A 21061-nucleotide genomic window follows, 5' to 3' on the forward strand; every position below is an offset into this window, starting at 1 on the left:
GAAGACTCAGAAGCCACGTGGAATGCAAGGCAATTTGGGGGCTGTGTGGGGCTTTCCTGTGCAGAGCAGGGCACAAAGGTCCCCTGTCCCTGCCCCCAGTAGCACCCCTCAACTTTTATAACCACCGGAAATGCCTTCATAGATGTTAAGCCTTAGGGGGAGGTGTGCTCTCTTAACAGGTTAGAAAGGAGTTTGCAAACATGGTGGCCTGTGGGCCAAATCCATCCCACAATTATGTTTGCTTTGGACCTGCCTGGTGCTTTTATTGATTTTTTTTTTAGAAAGTAGAGCAAATAATCCTCATTAAAAATCTGGGCAATTTCAATCAAAATCTGGGTATCACACTTCCGACAAAATCAGAAGATCTGGGAACTTTGGGCCCGTTCATCGGCTAATGGGCACACCTGGTGGGCTGTACAATGCTGCCCCCTTCTCCGCCCCGGCCCCCTGATGCCTTAGAGTTTGTCTTTCCCGGGTAGAAAGGGTTCACGCAGACACGGCAGCGAGCAGACCTCTCCTTGGTGCTGGGAGCGCTGACGCCTGCGGTGCCCAGCTCCCCTCCTCTGCTGAAAGCCCTCTCTGCTTCTACGCTGACCCCTGCCACAAAACCACAGATGCATTGTGAAAGGGCTGGACGTGTGTGCTGGAAGCGACCTGCTGCCCAAAGGATGGGATTTGCCGGGTGCTCAGAGAACAAGAACCTGTCTACGGACAGGTGGGGCCCCTAGGCCCCAGGATGGAGGGCTCCTTTGTGGCTGCCCCTGGTCCTGACCCTGACCCATGACACAGCCATAAGATGGCCTGGGAAGGCTTAGAGAGGCAGGTACAGGAACTGGATCCCCGGGCTCGGGACCCGAGGGGGCACTATGGGAATAGGAGGGGGCACGGCTACTTCAAAGGCTTGTGCGAGGATTCAGTAGAATGAATTATGTAAAGCACCTGCCACAAGGTCTGGGCATGGGAAACGCTGCATAATAACAACCAGCATTTGTTTTTGTTTTTTAGTATTGTTGTTGCAATGATCATATTCCCAAAGGTTTGTGCCCCTTTCCAAAAAGATTTTGCTTGAATTACACTATTCCAAGGCCGTCCAAATAAATAGAACACTTTGCAGTGAGGGAAACACTCTATATCTGCACCATCCCACCTGGCACCTACGTGTGCCTACGGGGGCACTTGAAACGTGGCTACTGCGACTGAGAAATGGAATTTAAAGTCTGATTTATTTTTAATTAATTGAAAGTTAAGTAGCTCCCGGTGGCTAGTGGCTACCATATTGGGCTCTAGTCTAAACCCTTCTAGGATGTTCAGGGGAATCGCAGTTTGCGCTGGGGAAGGGCCTGCAAAAGGTCACACTTACCCTGAAAACTCCCTCATAGCCTCTTGAGGCTCTAGGTGGACAAGGTTATGTATTCACCCACCATAGTCGTCCTTCCTCTCACTTCTATTTTGACTTTTTTTTTTTTTTTACATCTTTATTGGAGTACAATTGCTTTACAATGGTGTGCTAGTTTCTGCTTTATAACAAAGTGGATCAGTTATACATATACATATGTTCCCATATCTCTTCCCTCTTGTGCCTCCCTCCCTCCCACCCTCCCTATCCCACCCCTCCAGGCGGTCACAAAGCACCGAGCTGATCTCCCTGTGCTATGCGACTTCTAAGGTCATTTGAATGACCTCCGTGAGCAAAAGCAAAGCATGGAGCTGACCGGCTGGGCGGCCACACTGCCCCGCACTTAGGCCCACAGCCTCGGTGGCGACGGGGAGACACCTGGTTTCTGAGCACCCCTGCAGCCTACATGGAGGTTAACGCACCACTGAGGATTAAATAAAGTGGTGTGTGGGAAGGAACCCAGCTGGTGTGGGTTGGATCGTGGCCCCCAAAATATATGTTCGAGTTCTAACCCCGAGTACTTGTGAAGGTGACTTTATTTGGAAATAGGGTCTTTGTAGATGTAATCAAGTTAAGATGAGGTCATACTGGATTAGGGTGGGCTCTCATCTGGTGACTGGTGTCCTTAGAGAAGAGGGAAATTTGGAGGCAGACATGCAGAGAGGAGAAGGACATGTGAAGAGAGGACACACAGGGAGGTGGCCGTGTGAACACGGTGGCAGAGATGGGAGTGATGCAGGTACAGGCCAAGGAACGCCGGAGCTTGCTGGTGCCCACTGGAAGCTGGGAGAGGCAAGGAAGGATTCTCCCAGGGAGCCTTGGGAAAGGGCACGGCCCTGCTGACACTTGCTCTTGGGCTCCTGCCCTTCAGAACTGAGAGGATACATTTCTCTTATTTTAAGCCACCCAGTTTGTGGCACTTTTGTTACAGCAGCCATAGGAAAGGAATATACCAGCTAATGGGCTGGGACAGAGGGTGCTCGAAAGTGTATAAATCTTGTCCCATTAGCCTCACACCCAGTTTTTGAAAAGTCGAGGAGGAGCATGACCACCTGTTCCCTCTTTCCTCTTGTGGCCCCCGGGTGGCTCTCCTCCCAAGATTGTGGGCACTGGTCCCATGACCCTGAGGATGAAATCATAGCAAAGAGGCATCGGGCAATTTACACATAGACGGTGCGACTCCACTGCACTGATGGGGAAACTGAGGCCCAGGGGGGCAGGTCTCTGCTCAGGATAACAGAGAAGTTAGACGCAGAGCCTAATTCTCTGGGCTCCTGCACCAATGTTTTACTTGTTTTGAAGCTTGAAGGTCTTGGAGGAAGGGAGTGACTATTACACTGGAGTTTAAAGAAATGTAGCTTGAATGTGTATGTGGAAGGGACAAATGTGTACCCCCTAAGGATGCCCTGGGCCCTGGAAGGGGCTGCTACACCACCACCAAGCCTGACTTTCATGGTGGGGAAGGCGGGGTCGTGGTGTCAGGAGAGGAAAAGCCCCCTACTTCCTGGGGCAAATGCAGACGCTCTAGTGTCCCACCACAGGCTGGAGAGGGGGTGGGCAGGGCGGTGGAGGGGGGCAGCTGGACGGAGGGAAGAAGGGAGCTGTGTGTACACTCAGGGGAGAGGAAGAGGGTGGGGAGCGAAACCAGGAGAAAGGCCAAGCAGAGAGAAGGCTGCCATTGTACACGCGGGACAGCTGCACGGGGGCCCGGAGGCATCGTCCCAGGAAGAGTCTAAGTCCTTTCTCCTCTGTGCAGGCAGAAGGGCCAAGGAGAAAGAGGAGGAGAGGCTGAGGCGGCGGGACTAGGGGCGGGGAGGAGAGAAACGGGAGAGGAGAAAGGAGCACAGACGAGATGGGGGAGGGTCGGGGGCGCTGCCAGTTCTGGACAGAATACAGATACATCCACTCATCCTGCAACCATTCAATGAGCAGCTACTACGGGGCAGGCCCCCTTCCAGCACAGGGATACTGAAGAGGACAGACCACATATCTCTGCTTCCATGGAGCTGACATTTTAGAAGGGAGACAACCAACAAGATACGTGGCAAAGTGTATCATCAGCGGTGAAAGGGCCAGGGAGGCGGATAAAGCAGGAACCAGGGCAGGGAGAACCAGAGGGGGCAGGAGATGTAACTTAACACGGGAAGTTGGACAGACAACATTCAAATATATGTTATGTGGCAACAAGGGCTCTGACTTAAAAAAGCAGGGTGAGGGGAAAAAGGGGGAAGGAAAGCCTCCTTCGGATGGATAGTCAAGGAGGGCTTCCCTGAGGAGGTGGTATTTGAACAAAGGTCTGAGGAATGGATGGTCTGAGGAACAGGAAGGAGGGGAGTGACTAAGGTGGAGGACAAGAGGTGAGGTGGTCAAGAGGGGAGGGACAGGGGGGCAGATCATTAGGACCCTGAGGTGACTGTGGAAGCCTCTACCCTGAGTGAGGGGGGAGTCTTAGGAGGGCTGTGGGCAGAGGAGAAACGGGATCTGACGTAGGTTGACAGCATCCTTCTGGCTGCTGTGGTGAGAACAGACCCTAGCGGGGTGAGGGCGGAGGTAGGGAGGCCCGAGACAAGAAAGTTGGGGCAGCCCAGGCGAGAGATGATGGAGGTTTAGATAAGCATGGTGGCACCAGAGAGGGTTCTGGTGTATTTTGAAGGGAGAGTTGATGGGGTTTGCTGATGGATTGAATGTAGAGTGTGAAAGGGAGAAAAAAAACACAAGAATAACACTAACGTTTCGGTCTGAGCAGCTGGGACACTGGAACTGCCAAGGGGAAGACTGTGAGAGGTGCCTGGGAGGGGGAGGGAGAGGGTCAGGAAGTCAGTTTGGACATGCCAGGTTCGAAATGCCAGGGAGACATCCAAAGGCAGATGTTGAGGCAGCTGGAGGCTGGTGTGTGGGTTTCAGGGCAAGAGGCTAAAAGCAGATCAAAACCGAGTGGTGGAAAGAGGGAGTGGTGAGGATTACTTCATAGAAGAACACCAGCTCTAACGTCTTTGTGGTCTTAAAACCGCTTTGGGGAAAAAATAAATCACACACACGCGCGCAAACACACACACACGCGCGTGCACCCCTTTACACGCCAGCAGCAAATCTTTGTCAGGGATGCCCAAATGCCAAGCAGATTCCTTTCCATCCTCCTACATCAGGGGGATGCCCCAGCCTCCACCAACGCCCCAGGCATCCTGCCACAGGAGGTGTCATGGCACAGAGGTCCCCCCCTCCAAGTAAGGGTGGCTGCCCAACGTTGACAGCCAAGTAGTCTAGGTCCTCAGCTGACCTCCCCTCCCCAGCTTTGTATGAGGAGAAGAGTGAAAATAACTGGGGTGCTCAGGGCCTGGTTTCAAAACAGCTGTAACTGGGAGCCCTGGCACACCTGGGGCCTGTAATGAGGGGCTTCCTCCCCTCCTCCCATGGTGCATGCTAGAACACGATGAGGGAAAGGCAGGAGGCTCACCCCCAGTGCTCACATCTCTACAAAAGTCTGCACCAGATGGCAGGAGCTAGGTGGGGAAACAGCTTCTGAACTGCCAGACTCTGACGGCAACGTGGAACGAGAAAGCAGTATCCTAACGAGAAGAAAATGGGTACTCCCGTCCAGTTCATCAGGAGGGGCCGGAAGACGTGTATTTTCTTTCCCCTTTGGTGGTGGTTGCTTTCCCCACGGCAAGGTAGTGGAAATGTGTGAATGTCACTGTAGTATGTGTTTCTCCTTTATCCTTTCCAACAGCTCCTGATTTCTATTTGGGAACCCAGGTGCTGGGGGAAAATGACTCCCCCAGCTGCTCCAGGAACAGGTGACGTGGGCTAAGCTAATTGGCACATACCGTCTGCTCTCCGTGGCGATTGGTTCAGGGGTTGGCACGTGACTCAAGCTGGTCCAGTCAGAAAGACTCTCACCACTTGGGCATTCTGGGAAAAAACCCTGCTGAATGCTAAGGTACCATACAAAGGAAGAGGCGTGGGGCCCGTCCCAGTGCCGGTCATCCTCTAGAGACCTCAGGCCTTATGATAAAATCGTGACGCTGTCAAACCACAGAATGTGTCTCTGTATAAAGCTCGCCTGTATCTTTTTGGTTTAGGGAGCAAAGAATTCAATCTCTCGTCAAAACCACTTGGAAACTGGGGTTTCTGTCAATTGGATCTGAAGGTTATCTACCAGCCATGAGCATCACCAAGAAATACCCTCTCCTTGCTTAAGCAGGACTACATATCACCTCCTCAGAACTGAGGGGTGCAGAGCCAGAGAATCGCTGAATGGAAAGAGATGAACGTTTTCAGCTTTGCCAGAAACTTCCAAATTGCTCTCCAAAGCAGAGGTGCTAATGCGCATTCCCACTGCTGGTCTTCCTGTTTTCTCTCATCCTCACCATCATTTGGTGTGACAGGACCTCTGAATATTGCTGTGGTGATGGGCGAGAGGTGATAGTGCACTGTGGGCTGAATCTGCATTTCACTAATTACCAGAGAGGCTGAGCACATGCTGCTACCTTTTGATCCGTGGGTATAAACTTATTTTCATCACGTGATGCTACCTGTTGTGACATTCATCTGAATGCTGGTCTGGGGTAGATTGTGCAGTGCTGTGTCTATCATTGCTAATGTTTCTTAAGTGCTTACTAGGTATCACTGTTCTAACATATTTAATCCTCAGAAAACCCTACGAGCGAAGTAACATTATTATTCCTAGGTGAAGTAACCAAGGCATGGAAGTTAAATAACTTGTTCAAATTCACTCAGCTAGTAAGTGGCAGAGCCCAGATTTGAACGCAGTCAGAGTCCTTGCTCTCAACTGCTTTGCAAAAACCTGGAAGCATCTCATTCCACGGATGATATGACTTTAACTCGTGGGTATATAAGGGAGCACAGTCAGGGCAGCTGAAGTGTGCTGAAAGATCACTAAGCACATTTTGTAAAAATGTAGGATACAATTTATACTTTCAAGGGTATTTATATTTGAGATCTGAGTCCCTGAAGTGAGAGGAAGCCAACACACAGAAATACCCATGAACAAATTGATATTTATCCTGCTTAAACTTAGCACCTCTCACTTCATCCTTTGTCAATCTCTACTGCAAACACGGGGAAGCACAGAGCAAGATGACGGCAAAATGAAATGGCAAATCTTATGAAAGATGCAAGGTTTTGTGAAATTAATTAAAGTGATGCGGGAGGACAGCTTAAAGCATGTGCAAATCCACTGACAAACAATAATCTGGTCTATGAGATAACTGAAGAAGAGACCACTGAAAATGATGATGAGGGAATCAGCACTTCACAGGGAAGATTCAGATGTCAAAGGATTAAGAGAGGCCCTTGGGAAAACTGATCGAATCCTCAAATACGTTTGCAAAAATGACCCTTTACGATTTTGCTGTGAAAACTGAAGGTGAAGTAAAGGATATCATATTGTGCTATCATTTAAATTTGTTGAACAAGTTATCCCCTCCACTGCCTTTAACTGACACTTCATCAATTCATTTGATTAAAGAATCAATCCATTCAGCATAATTTTTTTTTTTTTTTTTGGCGGTACGCAGGCCTCTCACTGCTGTGGCCTCTCCCGTTGCAGAGCACAGGCTCCGGACGCACAGGCCCAGTGGCCATGGCTCACGGGCCCAGCCGCTCCGCCCATGTGGGATCTTCCCAGACCGGGGCACCCTGCATCGTTAGGCGGACTCTCAACCACTGCGCCACCAGGGAAGCCCCATTCGACACAATTATAACCTAACCGTTGTTAAATACTATTAGAATATAACACAGAATAAAGTTATTTTTAAAACTGTGTAGTTTCACTTTTTCAAGATAAAATACCTAATTAAATACATTAAAAGCACTATTTACATGAACTGCTGGTCCACTTAAGGAACAGTTTTCTGGTTCCAGTCTTCCACAGTTCCAGCTAACCTCCTGACTTCAAAAGGGTATCACATACACAAATGGACTAAGAACCATTATTGAGGTTGTGACTTTAATCTTCCCTCAGTATCCATGTCTTCTTCTCCCATAGTAATAGAATTTTGAGCTGGGCAAATGGCCACCCAGAATAAAGACTACATTCCCTAGTTTCCTCTGCAATCATGCATGCTCATGTGACTTCTTTCTCATCAGTGGGAAATAAGGAGAAACAGAAAGCAGTTGAGTCTCTAACCAATTTAAGAGCACCTAAACATATAAAGCAAATATTAATAGACCCAAAGGGAGAAACAGACAGCAATAGAATAATAGTAGGGGACTTTATTACCCCACTTTCACCAATGGATAGATCATCCAGACAGAAAATCAATAAGGAAACATAGGTCTTAAACTATACGTTGATCAGATAGACTTAGCACACATGTACAGAACATTCCATCCAAAAGCAACACAATATACATTCTTTACAAGTGCACATGAAATATTCTCCAGGATAGATCATATGTTAGGCCACAAAACAAGTCTTAATAAATTTAAGAAAACTGAAATCATATCAAGCATCTTTTCCAACTACAATGGTATGAAACTAGAAATCAATTACAAGAAGAAAACTGGAAAATTCACAAATACGTGGAGATTAACAACATGCTACTGGACAACCAACTGGTCAAAGAAATCAAAAGAGAAAAAAAACCTTGAGGCAAATGAAAACGGAAATACAACACACCAAAACATATGGGATGCAGCAAAAGAAGTTCTAAGAGGGAAGTTCCTTGTGACAAATGCCTACATCAAGAAATAAGAAAAATCCCAAATAAATAACCTAATATTACACTTCAAGGAACCAGAAAAAGAACAAAGCCCAAAGTTAGTAGAAGGAAAAAAATAATAGAGATCAGAGCAGAAATAAATGAAATACAGAGACTAAAAAGACAATGGAAAAGATCAATGAAACTACAAACTGGTTCTTTGAAAAGATAAACAAAATTGATAAACCTTTAGCTAGACTCAACCAGGAAAAAAAGGGAGAGGACTCAAATAAATAAAATCAGAAATAAAAAGGGAGACGTTACAACTGATACCACAGAAATACAAAGGATCATAAGAGACTACTACGAACAATTATATGCCAATAAATTTGACAAGCTAGAGAAATGGATAAATTCCTAAAAACATACAACCTACCAACACTGACTGATGAAGAAAGAAAAAATATGAACAGACCAATTACTAGAAAGAAGACTGAATCAATAACCAAAAACTTCCCCAAATACAAATGTCCAGTACTAGACAGCTTTACAGGTGAATTCTACCAAAAATTCAAAGAAGAATTAATATCAATCCTTCCCAAACTCTTCCAAAAAATAGAACAGGAGGGAATACCTCCATACTCATCTTATGAGGTTAGCATTACCCTGATACCAAAACCAGCCAAGGACACCACAAGTAAAGAAAATTATAGGCCAATATCTCTGATGAACACAGAATGCAAAAATCTTCAATAAAATATTGGCAAACTGAATTCAACAATACAGTAAAAGGATCATATACCATGTTCAGATGGGATTTATTCTAGGAATGCAAGGATGGTTCACCATCCCCCAATCAATCAATGTATACAGCACATTAAAAAAAATGCAAGATAAAAATCATCTCAACAGATGCAGAAAAAGCATTTGACAAAATTCAACATCCATTTATGAGGAAAACTCTCAAAAAAGTGACTGTAGAGGGAACATACCTCAACATAATAAACGCCATACATGACAAGCCCATGGCTAACATCCTATTCAAGTGATAAGCTGAACACTTTTCCTCTAAAATCAGGAACAAGACAAGGATGCCCACTCTCAACATTTTTATTTGACCTAGTATTGGAAGTCCTAGCCAGAGCAATTAGGCAAGAAAAAGAAAGAAAAAGCATCCAAATCGTAAAGGAAGAAGTAAAACTGTAACTATTTGCAGGTGACATGACATTATACATAAAAAACCCTAAAGACTCCACCAAAAAACTGTTAGAACTAATAAATTAATTCAGTAAAGCTGCAGGATACAAAATCAATACACAAAAATCTGTTGTGTTTTTATACACTAAAAACAAACTATCAAGAAGATAAATTAAGAAAACAGTCCCACGTACAACTGCATCAAAAAGAATAAAATATCTGGAATAAACCTAACCAAGGTAGTGAAAGACTTGTACACTGAAAACTATAAGACATTAACTAATGAAAGAAATAGAAGAAGACACAAATAAATGGAAAGGTATTCCATGCTCATGGACTGGAAGAATTAATACTGTTAAAATGTCCGTACTATCCAAAACAATCTACAGATTCAGTGCAATCCCTATTAAATTTCCAACGGCATTTTTCACAGAAACAGAAAAAACAATCCTAAAGTTTGTATGGAACCACAAAAGACCTCAGAGAGCCAAAGCAATCTTGAGAAAGAAGAACAAAGCTGGAGGCATCATGTTCCCTGATTTCAAACTGTATTACAAAGCAGTAGTAATCAAAACAGTATGGTGTTGGCATAAAACCAGACATAGATCAATGAAACAGAATAGAGAGCCCAGAAATAAACCCACACATATATGGTCAATTAATTTATGACAGAGGAGCTAAGAATGTATGATGGGGAAAGGACAGTCTCTTTAATAAATGGAACTGGGAAAACTGGACAGCCACACATCAAAGAATTAAAGTGAACCACTATCTTACACCACAGACAAAGATTAACTCAAAACAGATTAAAGACTTGAACATAAGACCTGAAATCATCATTTGACATGGATCTTGGCAATGATTTTTTTTGGATTTGACACCAAAAACAAAGGCAATAAAAGCAAAAGGAAATAAATGGAATGACTAAAAAGCTTCTGCACAGTAAAGGAACACTGTGCACAACAAAATGAAAAGAAAACCTACCGAACGAGAGAAAATATTTGCAGCTCATACATCTGATAAGGAATTAATTTCCAAAATATACAAAAAACTGATGCAACTCAATAGAAAAAAACCAAACAATCCAATTTAAAAAATGGGCAACAGATCTACATAGGCATTTTTCCAAAGAAGATATACAGATGGTCAACAGGTACATCAAAAGATGCTTCACATCATTAATCATCAGGGAGATGCAAATCAAAACCACAATGAGGGCTTCCCTGGTGGTGCAGTGGTTGAGAGTCCGCCTGCCGATGCAGGGGACACGGGTTCATGCCCCAGTCTGGGAAGATCCCATATGCCGCAGAGCGGCTGGGCCCGTGAGCCATGGCTGCTGAGCCTGCGCATCCAGAGCCCGTGCTCCGCAACAGGAGAGGTCACAACAGTGAGAAGCCCGCGTACCGCAAAAAAAACAAAAAAACAAAACCACAATGAGATACCACCTCACACCTGTTAGAATGCCTATTATCAAAAAGGCAAAGAATAACAATGTTGGCAAAGACTTAGAGAAAAGGAAACCCTTGTTCACTGTTGGTGGGAATGTAAACTGGTATAGCCATTATGGAAAACAGTACGGAGGTTCCTCAAAGATTAAAAATAAAACTACCGTATGATCCCACAATTCCACCTCTGAGTATCTATCTGAAGAAAAGGAAAACACTAACTTGAAAAGATATCAGCACCCCCATGTTAACTGCAGCATTATTTACAATAGCCAAGATATGGAAACAACCTAAGTGTCCTCAGTGGATGCAAGAATAAAGAAAATGTGGTATACACACACTGGAATACTATTCAGCCATGAAAAAGAAGGAAATCTTGCCATGTGCAACAACATGGATGGACCCTGACGGTATCAGGCTAAGTGAAATAAGTCAGACAGAGAAAGACAATTACCATATGATATCACTTACATATGGAATCTAAAACAAAGCCGAGCTCATAGATACACAGAACAGATTGGTGGTTGCCAGAGGTGGGAGGTAGCGGGTGGGTGAAATGAGTGAAGAGGGTCAAAAGGTACAAACTTCCAGTTATGAAATAAATAAGTCATGGGGCTATAATGTACAGCATAGTGACTACAGTTAATAATATTACGCTGTATATTTGAAAGTTGCTGAGAGAGTAGATCTTAAAAATTCTCATCACACACACACAGACCTTTGTAACTATGTATGATGACAGATGTTAACTAGACTTATTGTCGTTATCCTTTTGCAATATATACAAATATTGATTCATCATGTCATACATCTGAAACTACTATAACATTATATGCCAATTATGCCTCAGGAAAAAAAAAAAGAAAAGGAAATGGTTGAGTCTCTGATCGATTCATGGGCAGGTCCATCAAAGCAGCACAGACTTTTAGTTGAGAGAGTAATAAATGACTTCTGTCTTGGGTCTCTCACACACAGCCAAAAACTTAAATCTAATTCAATCAGTTGCCCTAGACACTCATGAGAATGCAGGGTTGAATGTGTCCAAAGACCTGGTAAGAACAGTTGACTGTTGTTCCCTGGGAAGCTAAAAAGTTATTATTCTAATATGAGTCTAATTATTCTAATGTGAGTCATACAAATCAAGTTAATCTAAAAGGGATTTTGAATTCATTCTAGTTTTCTGTTATTTTTCTCAATCAACCTACAATGACCAGCATAACTGGTCATGTTTTCACTTTAAGCAGTGGCTTAATATAAAACTCAAATTTCCATTGACAGATGAACGGATAGAGAAGATGTGGTGTGTGTGTGTATATATATATATACACACACACACACAATGGAATGTTACTCAGCCATAAAAGAGAATAAAACTCAAATCTGAGCTTCCTAACTACCAGGGCAAAAAGGGAAAGTATACAGGGTACACAGCTCTTATTCTTTAATGACAAGAGCACGTAAGTTCATCACAGTAAACAGACATTTTCAGGGTCCTGAGTTCTCAATGTCAGGTTAGAACAGAGTTCCTTGCAGAGAGGGCCATTCTAAACATAACGGATAAAACTCTCAGGGACAGTTTTACAAAAAACATAAATGTCCTATATATGGCAATTTATACTCGGCATTACACTCCCAGTCTTCACTGAGGGTAAGTTCATCACAGTAAACAGACATTTTCAGGGTCCTGAGTTCTCAATGTCAGGTTAGAACAGAGTTCCTTGCAGAGAGGGCCATTCTAAACATAACGGATAAAACTCTCAGGGACAGTTTTACAAAAAACATAAATGTCCTATATATGGCAATTTATACTCGGCATTACACTCCCAGTCTTCACTGAGGGTGTAACAGTCAAGCATAGTTGGATGAAAGCAATTCTTTGGGGAAAGCGCTTTTTGGTGATTTGTTTAAATTCAAGGACAAAGTTTGCGGAAATCAATTTTGAAGAAATGTTAAATCCTGAGAGATGGCTCCTTCCCTAGTGCCAGCTACATGATTCTGAAACACCAGGCTTTGGCCCCTATCGTGAGCCCCTAAGATATCGCAGGATATAGGTTTCCTTTCAATTTGATGGATGTAACAACATCCATACTCCCTTTGAAGTCCTACGGTCTTGGTTTCCATTTTGATGATGCCACAAGCACCTGCTTTTACGACGATGAGCAAGTCTCTTTTCTGGGCTGCAGCTGCCCTAGCTGTCAAATGTGGGGGGTGGATGAGTACACTTTTAGGGTCCTTACTGTTCCTTTGGCATCCAAAGCTAAAGGTTTCTACACAGACCATTCAGCTAGAGGTTCTAAAAGTGGGTCTCACAGCCCTCAGACATGTTTTCTCTGTGGGTCCACACTGTGTATTAACAAAACAAAACAAAACAAAACAAACTGAGTTTTGCCAACATGCTTTAAAATCAGATTTTGGCCAAGAATTCAGATTAGAAATATTTGAAGGTTGGCAACTCTGAGCACGAATGGCTATAATTACCTGGACCTGAGTGGCAGATGCCCCTTTTCAGTAGGTGCCCTGGTCTGTCCTGCTTCCTCCATCTATATCCAGGTCTCTGCAACCAGATGGGTGGTGACCTGGGGTAAACTCTGAGCCACGTGGCTTTCTGCAGAGATCCCAGAACCAACAGGGTCATGTGTATAGGACTGCGGCCTTCCTAGTTCTCTCAGCGGGGCCCGCCCGCTGGGTGATGCTGGCAGTGGAAACAGTCTGCAAGACAACACACCTCACCGGCGTGCTCCTCACCCCGATGTGCCCACGCCAGCCACACCGTGTACGTGAGGGGCAGCTGCCCAGCTTCCAGGACGGCTTCAGTGCCCTGAACCCAGCTCAGGGAGGTATCCGTCCTTCTCTCATGTCACTCCTACCCAAACAAGCCCCTTGTCACTTGAACACAACTTCCCAGGGTTACAACGTTCAAGCCACAGTATCTGATTTCACAACTGCCTTGGCTCCTTACCCAAGGTGAGGAGTGTTTATTTTTCTAAATTAGAGCAAGTTTCATTGAGTCTGAAGGACTTTGCAGCCGTGCTGCAGATAAGTGACTATAATTGTCCCTCTGCCTCAGGCAACCAGCCTGGCAGGTGACTTCAGAACGCACGAAAGTACCTCCTGCAGGATGAAGAGACAGGACACCTTGCTCGCTCTACACCCCGGATGCAACCAACACTGCGGGCACCAGCTGCAGGAGGGATGGAGCACCTAGGGCGGTGTAGACGATCAAGTGTAGATGAACAGTCCTTTGCCGTCTGTAGAGTGGCCACAGGCCCCACGTACACTCCTCTCCATCCCCCGCCCCAATGTTCTGGAAGCTTGTTCCATGCTGATGGCCTCAAATTAACGAACTAGTCCCCCAACGACTTAAACAGCACAATTCACAGAGAACTCATACTCCTGCCCGAGTACTTCAAGGCCTCTCTGTAGTATATTTCATATTTTAAATAGACTCACTTTTTTTTTTTTTAACTCAAATTCCTTTGGAATGGTCACTTTCTATCACTCCCGTAGGCGAATAAATCTGTATTTTTCGAACACATCTAGAAGTCAATGCACAACTTTTAAATTAAAAGAAAGCTGTTCACGCACTACAGGGACCCCTCGCAGTACAGGGACCACAGTGGGAAAGACAGTGGTCCGAGGCAGGACAGCGGGTACCACGTCGGAGGTTCCCAGCCCACTCGTGTGCCCGCCCGTGGCAGCCTGGCTCCCTCACCTGTCCGGTAGCCCGTGCTGTTGAGGTACACGGCAAAGGTGCGGCTCTCGTGCTGCGACTGCCAGGAGGGCGAGGAGCAGTTCTCATTGTTGGTGTAGGTGTTGTGGTTGTGGACGTACTTCCCGGTGAGGATGGAGGAGCGCGAGGGGCAGCACATGGGCGTGGTCACGAAGGCGTTGATAAAGTGCGCCCCGCCCTGCTCCATGATGCGCCGTGTCTTGTTCATCACCTGCATGGAACCTGCAACCAGAGCGGAAGTGACATGTGAGCCAGTTTTCCAACAAGTGCGTCCCAGTCGGGCACCAAACAATTAGAGGTGGGTTCTGAGTGGTCCTCAACAGGGCAGCACCCCCATCCCGGGGGAGGGGAGTGTATGTTGGAAATCTCCAGGGACAGATTGGGGGGCACCCCTGGCATTTCTGGGCAGCGGCCAGCAATGCACAATTGGATGGTCTTGTGCAATGAGGAAGTACCCTGGGTCCCCAGTTCCACTAGACATTCATGGGGGCGGGTAGGTAAAAACCTGCTTATAAGTTATCTGAGCCTAGTGAAGAACTCTTGTCTTGCATAAACAGAACATCTTTTTTTTGCAGGGTATTAATATATGCTGACTTTTTTTTGGGAAAGCAACCACTATGTAAACAGAGAGAAGATTATACTTTGTTTCATCTGGAACTTCCCCAAGAATTGTTCCGTCTTAATGAAATCCGATCACGTCAACCTGGCAACCCCTCCCCCCTCCACCTTCTCTTCGAATACTTCTCAGCGGACATGCTCTGCATCAGTCATAACCCACTGTCGTCGCCTTTGTCCACATGGTCCTTCCAGCTTGGAACCCACTTCCCATCTCCCCGCCCCCCCAGATCTGACCCATCAGTACAGTCGCACCTCTTCTCATGGCTCTTTTTTTTAAAAATAGATTTATTTATGTATTTAGTTTTGGCTGCGTAGGCTCTTCGTTGCTGAGCGAGGGCTTTCTCTAGCTGTGGCGAGCGGGGGCTACTCTTCGTTGCAGTGTGCAGGCTTCTCATTGTGGTCTCGTCTTTGTTGCTAAGCACGGGGTCTAGGTGCGTGGACTTCAGTAGTTGTGGTTCACGGGCTCTAGGGCGCAGGCTCAGTAGTTGTGGTGCACGGTCTTAGTTGCTCCGTGGCATGTGGGATCTTCCCGGACCAGGGCTGAAACCCATGTCCCCTGCGCTGGCAGATGGATTCTCAACCACTGCGCCACCAGGGAAGCCCTTTTTTTTTTTTCTTTTTTGGCTTCTGGCTTCTGATTCCCTTGAACTCTTATCACGCATGTATTATTAGGACTTAATGATAAACCACTAGGTATGGTGATTTCACTCATGCCTATTCTTGTTTTTCAATGAAGCTGTGAGCAGAGCAAGGTATAGGAAGGAAAGGAATTTGTGTGGAAACCCTACTGTGTGCCGGTGCCTGCACACTGCCTGCTCCACTGAGGGCTCCAGGAGCTCAAAGACTGCGTGCCTTGCTCAGAGCCGAATCCCCAATGCCCCTACAGTGTGTGACACACAGTAGGTACTCAATAAACGTGTGAAGAATGGATGTGAAATCGTATACCATGGCTGGTACCCAGATACTTAGTAGGTTGAACAGAAATATTCAACGGAAATCCTTTTTCTTTTCCTTCTAAGGCCATCCTCTGTTTTTTTCTTTTCCTTGCAGTTCTTAGGGTCTATAGTGGGTTGAATGATGGTCCACCCTCCAAAGATAAGCCCCTGTCCCAAGTCCTGGCACCTGTGAATAGGACCTAATTTGGCCAAGGGTCTTCGCAGAGGTACTAAAGGATCCTGAGGTGACATCGTTGTGGATTACCTGGGTGGGCCCTAAATCCAAGGACAAGTGTCCTTCCAAGAGACAGAAGGAAGAAGACACACAGACACGGAGGGGAAGGCCATGTGAAGATGGAGGCAGAGACTGGAGGGATGCCACAAGCCAAGGAGCTCCTTGGGCCTCCAGGAGCTGGTGAACTGAGAAGGATTCACGCCCGTGCCTTTGCAGGAATCAGAGCCCTGCCAACGCCTTAATTTCACACTTCGTCTCCACAATCGTGAGGGAGCAAATTTCTGTTGTTTTAAGCCACTGGTTGACGGCCATCTGTTAGGACAGCAGTAGGAAACCAATCCAGGGTCTACCAAGCGTTTGAAGTTCTTGCCAGGGAGCTGCTGATCCCAATTCACCAACTAGCTCATCCCCTAGTGACCTGAAAACAACAAATCAGACCCCCCTTGGCACCCTGTCCCTAAAGGCTAAGAGTGAAATGGAGATTTATATGATTCTTTTATCCCATCTTTCCACCAAACAGGGAAGGAAACAGCTAGAGCTTCCCTGAGGCAAACATAGATCATATTTCTTCACTGTTTCAAACCACCTGGCAGCTTCCCGTCACACTCAGAAGAAAACCCCAATTCCTTACTGTGGCCTAAGAGCCTTCCAGACCGGCCCTCCCTGCCAACCTACCTCCCGTGTTTCTTTGACCTCATCTCTTCCCTCTCCCTTGCTCCCCTGGCTACACTGGCTTCTTCTTTGTTTCTCAAGGGCTCCAAGCTCATCCCTGCCCCAGGATCTTTGCACTTGCTCTTGCCTCTGCCTGGACTCCCTCTCCGACACTTCCCTTTGCTGGCTTGTCCCATTATTCAGATCTCAACGTAGAGGTCACCTCCTCAACAAGGCCTGGCCGACCTCCCCATCAGAAGGAGCCCCCTGTTTACTTGCTATCATACCAATGTCTGTTTGTTCTTAGCATTTCTGTCCTTCTGAAACAGTCTCCTTTACAAGTTCACTTGTTTATGACCTGCCTTTGCTTCTGCACTGAGAGTTCTGGGTGATCCAGGGCGCTGTCCACCCTACCCCCAGGAACATACAATGATGCTCTGTAACACCTCACTGAATGACCGAAGGAAACAGAGCGAAGCCTGCCCTTTCGAGCCCAGTGCTGAGGCAGTTTTATAAGGGACGCCCACCGGGAGCCAGCTGTGTTCCCTGAGGCTCTTGGCCGAGGTCAGCCCAGTGGATAGAGGAAAGAACCGGCTTTTTGTCTCAACAGGAATCGTCAGGCCTGGAACTACATGAACGTCTGTTGTCAAGGTCACATGCCCCCCTGAGAAGTCCCCAAGGGTCCCACCTGTAACTGGTGGCAATTATAGGGTTTCTACCAGGTGTGAAGTCTCCCTCTGGAGGGGATGGAGGAGGTGAGCTTTCCAACGCTGCCCTCCACCAGCTGGTGCGAACTCATCAGAACCTGCAGAGGGAGCGGGCTGCGGCCTCAGGGTCCAGCAGAGCCCCGGGCCCCACTGGCGCTGGGGTGCATCCTTCCAGCCTCCTTCAGGTTATGCATCAAATGTCACATATCTGATTCCATTTATATGTGGAATCTAGAAAAATGGTACAGATGAACCTATTTGCAGGGCAGGAATAGACACGTGGATGTAGAGAATGGACGGGTGGACACAGAGGGGGAAGGGGAGGGTGGATGTATTGCAAGGTTAGGGTTTACATATATATGCTACCAGGTGTAAAATAGATAGCTAGCGGGAACCTGCTGCCTAGCCCAGGGAGCTCAGCTCAGCTCTGTGATGCCGTAGATGGGTGGGATGGGGGTGGGGTGGGAGGGAGGTCCAAGAGGGAGGGGATATACGAATACTAGAGCTGATTCCCTTTGTTGTACAGCAGAAACTAACACAACATTGTAAAGCAATTATACTCCAATAAAAAAAAAAAGGTCACATATCTGAGAGGCCTTCCCTGGCCTCACACTGAATCTGCCGCCCCTCCTTCCAGCACCCCTACACCCCCTCCCTGCTTCACTTGCTCCCCAGCACTTACTGCCCTCGGACAGTTCTCTTATTTGCATGTTGCCCACTGATCCCACCGGACAGCTCCACGGGGGCAGAGATCTAGGCTTACTTTGTTCACTGTTGTCCTCCCAAGCCCAGAACAGTGCCTGGTACATACTGACTGCTCAACAAGTATCTGCTAAATCAACAAAAAAAATTATCTCACTCTTTGCGTTTCCATATAATTCAGGAGCCCACGCTGGTTTGTGTCCATGATATGCACGCGTGTGTCTGTGTCGTGTGCAGTGGATTTAAAAAATTTGACTTTAAAAAGCACCAGATGATGTGCACTCTACTGTGCCACACTCCCCAGCCCTCCCTATAGTCTCACACCAACTTTGCCCATTCACATTACCTGCCTGGTCCCTGAACACCCTGGTTTGGCCACTCTTAATATAACTTAGCTGTTGAGACAGCTCCGACTTGTCCCTGGGGTAGAGGGCAGTGTTCCACGTCAATAACAATCATTACCATTAATGTGGTGACTGTCACTGGCTGAATGTTTGCTGTATGCACTATGCTGGGCACACAATGTGCATCGCGTTACTTAGTCCTCCCAACAAACCATTTAACAGAAGAGGGAACTGAGCACAGGAGTTAAATGACTGGTCACAGCCACAGAGCTGGGGAAGTGGGATGTGAGGACTCCAACCCAAGCTTGTCTGACAGCAGAGGTGGACGCTGGGTGTCACGTTCAGGAAACGTCCAGTTTATAGCACGCAGGAGGTGATGATAATGAACCCAGGAAGGGCACAGAGGTCCCCACACACTTGGTCAACTCTCGGCTTCCATGAGGCTCAGAATCGTCCCCTGGACTATCAGGTCCCCTCATCATCCCAGAGGGGACTTTAGCTGGCACACCAGTGAGACTGGCACAGGGTCACATCGCCAAATGCCAGGGACCCCAGCAGTGGGAAAGTGATTCCCGTTCACTCTTTCTGATCAACTCCAGGAGAAAGTCTCGGGTGGCTGCGGTCACGTGGTCACGTCCTTAACACCCTCACGCCTCCTATTTCAACAGGAAGAGCCCCGGCCACCCGGCTGGAGCTCTGGGCGGGCAGCTGTGTTAGCTTATACTGGATTGCCCGATTTAATTTCCTTTGACTTAGGGCAAGCGATGCTAGCTTCTCTCATTTAGGGCAGTGGAATCCTGTTCTTAAAAAACAATCACGTCTGTTTAAAAAAAAGTAAATAGTAGTACAGGTGGCGAGGTGGCAAGGTGAGGGGATGGCTGGCGTTTGGCACAACCTGCAACTGTCTACCCGGTGACGTTACTGGTTAAGAGACACCTCGGGTGTACCCTGAGCCCCTCCCCTCTCCTCCAGTGACACAGGCGACGATCTTGGCTACTCCTTGGTCCCAGCTGTCTGTTCCCACATCCAATCTATCAGCAAAGCCTGGTGTTCTTTCTTCAAGGAACATCGAGACTCAGAGTCCTGTCGCCTCCTCGCCGGGCAGCGGTCATCCTCTTTCCTCTGAATTAGGTCAGCTGCTTCCTGCCTGGACTCCGGCCGTTTATTCCCCGAGGAGTAGCCAGAAAGCCTCCTCTTCTCAGCACTCTCCGTGGCTCCCACCCGCTCGGAGAGCAGAGTCCCCGCGGTTGTCCGCAGGCCCTGCGGGCTCCGGGCCCCCTTCCGCACCCTGTCTCCGCAGCCACGGCAGCCTCACTCCCGCCTCAGAGCCTTTGCCCGTGCTGTTCCTCCCGCTGGGAACGCCTTTCCCCAGCACCTCCAGGGTCCGTGCCCTCACCCCCTTCTTGTCTCTACTCAAAAGGTCTCTTCTTGCGGGGAGGGGGGACATACGGGTAGGGGATTGAGAGGTACAAACTATTAGGTATAAAATAAACTACAAGGATATATTGTACAACGCGGGGAAATACAGCTCACGTTTCACAATGACTGTGGATGGAGTATAACCTCTAAAAACTGCGAATCACTACCTAGTATGCCTGTAACTGAATACGGTACAGCAACTATACTTCAATTAGAAGAATAAAAGTTCTCTTCTGAGTGAGGCCCACCCTGCCCACCACATCCGCAATTTTACTCCCCTGCCCGAGATTTCACATCCTCTTCCTCGCTTTACATTTTCAACTCCGCACGTGTTGCTCTAACATGTTATACACTTCGGCACATTTACATATTTATCTTGCTGGTCACCCCCTGCAGCCCTAGATGTCACAGCCATGAGAGCTAGGGCCACTGACCACACCTCACAGCCCTGAAGCCTAGAACAGTGCCCGGCACATAGTAGGTGTTCAATAAATATTGCTCGAAAGCATGAATCTAGGGCGCTCCAGGCAGAATCAAGCCTTTGACTGCTGTTCACAGACTGAAGAGAAAGAAGGAAGCAGCTGGTAGTGAGGACTTGGCCCTGCGCAGGCTCCAGAGACTGCAGAAAGGACAAAGCTGGCCATCCACCCGACCTGTGAGACCCTTCTGGAAGGCAAGGGGGCCGCCACCTGGTGAATAATTCACCTGCAGTCAGCAGCCTCGAATGCTGCGTTGGCCAAAGGCAAACTACCGGAGGAACTGTTTCTTTCTTTTAATGGGCTCCAACCCAGGGTCTCAAAGCCCTTGCACCGCCATCCTCCTTATTGCAAGGCAAATGAATGATGGTCCACGCTTTCCAGCAGTTCCCCGCACCTGTCTGCTCGGGGCGCTCACCCCGGCCCAAATAAGCCGGCTGAAGGGGAGCTGTGTCAATCCACTATTAAGGCACAATTTAACAGTGCCCTGAAATGACAGCCGCACCTGTGCGTAAGCAGCACGACATGTTAAGCCTCCCCTTGG

The 21061-nt window shown here is 47.2% G+C and overlaps 1 protein-coding gene across 3 annotated transcripts in view; it reads right to left on the reverse strand.

Moving 5' to 3' along the window:
• Window positions 1-21061, reverse strand: part of SULF2 (sulfatase 2) — a 141073-nt gene that overhangs the window by 76825 nt on the left and 43187 nt on the right. For all 3 annotated transcript variants that reach the window (XM_030848796.3, XM_030848792.2, XM_030848791.2), the window contains exon 3: window positions 14413-14652. In XM_030848796.3, coding sequence (XP_030704656.1) covers window positions 14413-14652 — 240 coding nt within the window. The remainder of the gene's footprint in view (window positions 1-14412; window positions 14653-21061) is intronic.

Source organism: Globicephala melas, chromosome 15 (genome assembly GCF_963455315.2).
Source record: "Globicephala melas chromosome 15, mGloMel1.2, whole genome shotgun sequence".
Lineage (NCBI taxonomy): Eukaryota > Metazoa > Chordata > Mammalia > Artiodactyla > Delphinidae > Globicephala > Globicephala melas.